At 43.7% G+C, this 4,968-nt stretch overlaps 1 protein-coding gene across 1 annotated transcript in view; it reads left to right on the top strand.

Moving 5' to 3' along the window:
• The window catches only part of aco1 (aconitase 1), a 26,698-nt gene that overhangs the window by 2,604 nt on the left and 19,126 nt on the right, over positions 1–4,968 (top strand). Inside the window, exons 3-9 of the mRNA XM_015398039.1 lie at positions 245–382; positions 458–527; positions 607–790; positions 2,194–2,333; positions 2,890–3,061; positions 3,160–3,260; positions 3,382–3,498. Coding sequence (XP_015253525.1) covers positions 245–382; positions 458–527; positions 607–790; positions 2,194–2,333; positions 2,890–3,061; positions 3,160–3,260; positions 3,382–3,498 — 922 coding nt within the window. The remainder of the gene's footprint in view (positions 1–244; positions 383–457; positions 528–606; positions 791–2,193; positions 2,334–2,889; positions 3,062–3,159; positions 3,261–3,381; positions 3,499–4,968) is intronic.

The following is a 4,968-nucleotide window of genomic DNA, read 5'->3' as shown; positions in this document are numbered from 1 at the left end:
TACTTATCCATTCGCGACATGATATATATGATATGCGATAATATGCCACCCAAGATGGCGGACCAGAAGCTGGCCAGTGACGTCACTGAAAACCCCCTATTAGCCTTCTGAGCCAATGAGCAAACACATTGCACCATTACAACACTGGAGTGATTTTTTTTTTTTTTTTGCTTTAATCCTTGCTACTGAGTTTTTAGTTAAACTTGCGGCACTGCCCGGCTTTGACTGACTCGTTTCTTTGCAGCGGGGTTCCGGCTGTGGTGGACTTTGCGGCCATGAGGGACGCTGTGAAGAAACTAGGTGGAGACCCAGAGAAGATCAACCCCGTCTGTCCCGCCGACCTCGTCATCGATCATTCCATCCAGGTGGACTTCAACAGGAAGTAAGACCGTCCAGCCGTCAGTGCTGGTCTCCGTCCTTCGGCCATCCCTCATCTGTTGTTTGCTTCGTCCTCCAGGGCCGACAGCCTTCAGAAAAACCAGGATCTGGAGTTTGACCGGAACAGAGAGAGATTCCAGTTTTTGAAGGTGTGCAGACTCCTAAGCTTCTCTCTGTCCGTCTCGCTTTAAATGGCGGGTTTTGTTATCGCCTCTGTTTTTCTCACAGTGGGGCTCCAAGGCCTTCAAGAACATGAGGATCATTCCTCCTGGCTCAGGAATCGTTCACCAGGTCAACCTGGAGTATTTGGCCCGGGTGGTGTTTAATCACGACGGCTTCTGCTACCCGGACAGCGTGGTGGGCACTGACTCCCACACCACCATGATCGACGGTCTGGGTGTTCTGGGCTGGGGTGAGACCTTTATCTGTTTGTTTTTCTATTTAAACCACTGATCCAGATCTTTGCCTGTCGTTTGATTCCACAGCTCCCGCTGCAGATTCATGTGAAGACTTCTTAAAGGAAAGGTCCGGTCAGCAATGAATTATCAATGGATCATTATTCATACCTAGAACTAATACGTCTCGGTGATTTAATGAATTTAGCGTTAATCAGTAAAAACAATAATGATAATAATTTTCGTCACAATCACTGAGTCTGGGGTCGGCCATTTTTTTCCAAATATAGTAACCCCTCCCTCCTGCCTTCTTCCAGCAGTGACGTCACGGTGCGGTTAGCCGAGCGCCATTCTCCCCGCTTTACAAGCTAAATCAATGGGAACTACTAGACACATCTGCAATCAACAACAATTATTGAAGATTTCCAGAGGACTTCACCATTGAAATTCACCAGAGCTATAGTGAAACTGACAATGCCCACGTGCATGGCAGCTGGATGCTGGAATACATCGGGTAAAAGTGAAAAAAAGGGTTATTCCACCTTTCTGATTCCTGATCCTCCACGGACGGGTTGGTCGTTGGATCGCCAACTTGAAGAGGGAGGATTTGCCATCGAACTTCTGGCCAGAGGAAAAACCCGTAATATGTAGCCAACATTTGGAAGAAGAATGTTTTCAAGATGACTTGGATAATAGCACGTTGTGACATACCGCACCGTGACGTCACAAACCAGTAGGTGGCAGTAGTGTTCTTTGACAAACATGGATGCCTCCAGTAAAGCACATTCACATGAAAATTACTCTTAATTAAAAACACTTATTATTTATTGAACAGTATGTAATTTAATTCATTTAGTTTTTTCTTTCACTCAGAAATTTGACAAAGAAGTATATCCTGGTTCCTTTTTATCTCTTCTGAATCAGAACGATGTTCTGCAGCATCAGCCATGTTTAAAGCCCTGGTGTATAAGATTTAAAGGCAAGAACATACCAAATCCTATTTTGCCTTGGATGAGGCATTTAGCGAACTGGAAAAAATAAAATCTTGATAGTTAGACAAAAGGAATATTTTACGCTTGGCAGACGATGATCAGCCACATATAGTTTATTAAGTAGCGAGAGCAGGAAGAACCATACTGCTGGGAGCGAATCTATCTGTGTGAAGCTAAGCTGGCAAAGAAGCATAGCTGGAAGAGCAGGGTTTGTCAAAGTTCAGTGTGCAGTACCGTCGTGCCGCTGCTGCCATGGTCCATCTGTGGTCATGCAGAATGTATATACCGCTGCGCGGCAGGTTGGCGGCATGACCGAAATGGACGCGCTGTTGCCTGTCCTACAAGAAGCAGCACTTACTGCTTAAGAAGTCCTTTAAATCGATTTTAGATTAGTCGTTGCTGAACTGAAGTCATCCTGTGATGCTCAGGTGTGGGAGGCATTGAGGCGGAGGCTGTGATGCTGGGCCAGCCAATAAGCATGGTGCTGCCTGAGGTGGTGGGATACAAACTGCACGGGACTCCAAACAAATTCATCACCTCCACTGACATCGTCCTCACGGTGACAAAGGTAGGCACAAGTTTAATGCAGAACTATTCCAAAAAGTTTAAAAAACAATCCACTTTGCTTGTTTCCAAGTTTGAAGACGTTTCGCTTCCCATCCAGGAAGCTTTTTCTATTCAAAATGTCAGAAATAGCTTTAAGTTCCAGGCATTATAGAGTAGCCAAACAAAGCCTTTAGAAAGCATGCAAATTGAAACGGACGAACGGATCCGCCCCTTTAGAATGGAGGTTGTTTAGCCTGCAATGCCCCATACCTGTCTATGTCTCTGAAAGGGGGGTCGTTAGAGGGAATAGTTGGCCTGCAATGCCCCATACCTGTCTATGTCTCTGAAAGGGGGGTTGTTAAAGGGAATTGTTGGCCTGGCTGAATAGGCGCAGTCTTCTGGTTCCCTGTAAAGGGTTGGGGTTGCAATGATAGTGGGAAGGGATCAACTCAATTGGAATTGGAAGCGAAACGTCTTCAAACTTGGAAACAAAGTCGAGCATAATGCAGGACCATCAGCAGATCGCTTTGTTTTCACGTCCGTGATATTATCTCCTCTCTCCGTCCGCGGACATGAAGCACCTCCGCCAGGTGGGCGTAGTGGGGAAGTTTGTGGAGTTCTTCGGCCCCGGAGTGGCCCAGCTGTCTATCGCTGACAGAGCCACCATCTCTAACATGTGTCCCGAGTACGGAGCCACGGCGGCGTTCTTCCCAGTGGACGACGTCAGTTTGAAGTACCTGGAGCAGACCGGTGAGGGTCCACTTTGTGGGGATGTCGAAGGCATCGCTCTTCTTTATGGGTTTGCAGATGTCGATTTGGGACAAAGTGTTGACGGCATTTTAATTTAGGACGGGAACCCGACACGTTGGCCTACGTTGCCAAGTACCTGAAGGCAGCCGCCATGTTCAGGGACTACAATGATGTCGCTCAGGATCCAGATTTCACTCAGGTCAGTGGAGCTTTTATTCTTCAAAACATTTCTTCTGTATTTGATTTCCACAGCAGATTATTTGCTACCAGAAAGTCAAATCGCATCAGTTTTACCAACGAGCCATCCTTTTCTCTTTAAGGTGGTGGAGTTGGACCTCGGCACTGTGGTTCCTTGCTGCAGCGGCCCCAAAAGGCCGCAGGATAGGATCCCTGTTTCTGAGATGAAAACAGACTTTGACACCTGTCTGGGAGCAAAGGTTAGCTTAAGAAAAATGTTGCATTATTATATTTAACCATTTATTTTGTCAGCTTCATGCAATACTGACTGAATAAACAAAGAAATCTTTTTAAACGTATTAACAATTCGATATAATAAAACAGGAACCTTTTAAAGGTTTAAAGGTCACTATCACTAACAGATCCATCACAGTCTTCTGTCAGATCAGCATACCCCGTGAGACTAGCATATAGTATAGTCAATACGAATGCGTATGTCAGGTCTAAGCACCTAAAACATCATACATTCATACAGGGAAAGAAAGAAGGCACAGAGACAATTAATTTAGTTTTACTCGCAAGGAGAGTAGGAAGAGACTACGGAGTTTACAAATCTCCAACCCACTCTGCCGGTCTTCAGCTTTCTCGTCGCTATTTATTGAAGTCAGGGGATGTCCCTAATTACACAGGCTGAGGTTTAACTAAGGGAAAGGGAAACAAAATGATCTTACTTTAAACCTCAGCACATAGGTTAAAACAAAGCATGTGGTTGTTTTACAACTGAATTGTTCCAAGAACACATGTTTAGAAGAAACATGTGATAGAGGCTGTTCAGGCCTCCGTTGCATGACCTTTATCTGGAACAATCTTTAGCAAGAGTTATAAACGATGAATCACACATTATACATCATAATAGTTCATTAGAACACAATCCATGAAACACAAACGGAGTATGAATGAAATATTTCTAACAGTGTAAGACGTCAGATTTGAATTTGTCCCTTTAGTTTTGTACAAAAAATACAATTTAAACTACCTCGACTGGTGTGTATCCCTTTAGTCGTGTACAAATGACAATTTAAGGTCAAATCGCCATATGCTTCAAAAAACACCAAAAAGTAAGTAATTAAATAGTTTTTTGTATGTGACTAAAGGGATACACACCCTTGAGGTAGTTTAAATTGTATTTTTCATACAAAACTAGACAGAAACTAAAGGGATAAACTAAAGCAGGGTTCACCAATTAAAAAATCAGCGGAGTCCGAATAAAGAAAATCATCAACCAGTAAAGGTCCAAAGACATATTTAATTTTAATCTGTTACATTAAACAGAATTGTACACTGAAATTAAATGAGGTTTTTATGCATCCATGTTATAGATGGAATTTTTAAATGAAAAGATTTTTCCATTTTAACATCTAAATTGTTTTTTGAAGTAGAGAACAACAATTGTTCAGTTTGGTTTATAGACAATTTCCTGATTCCCATATTTTCTCAAACCCCTGAACTGAGCGTTTGTTATTTTCTTTCTTTTTTCTGTCTTAATGTTGGCAGTGGGCTTTAGGCTGCCCTGCAAGGCTTTAAACCTGGGTTTGAATGGAGACTAATGCTGCGTTCACACCGGGGGCAGCTGGCGCGACAGAAGCAGCGAGTTTACATGCAAAGTCAATGGTTGACGCGCGTCAAGGCGCAGCAAAAAGTCCCGCGGCGCGTTTCAAGCAGCAAGCGCA

Source organism: Cyprinodon variegatus, unplaced genomic scaffold, assembly GCF_000732505.1.
Source record: "Cyprinodon variegatus isolate N-32 unplaced genomic scaffold, C_variegatus-1.0 Scaffold907, whole genome shotgun sequence".
Taxonomy (NCBI): Eukaryota; Metazoa; Chordata; class Actinopteri; order Cyprinodontiformes; family Cyprinodontidae; genus Cyprinodon; species Cyprinodon variegatus.
Note: the sequence above shows the minus strand (reverse complement) of the source record. Positions and strands in the feature narration are given on the sequence as shown.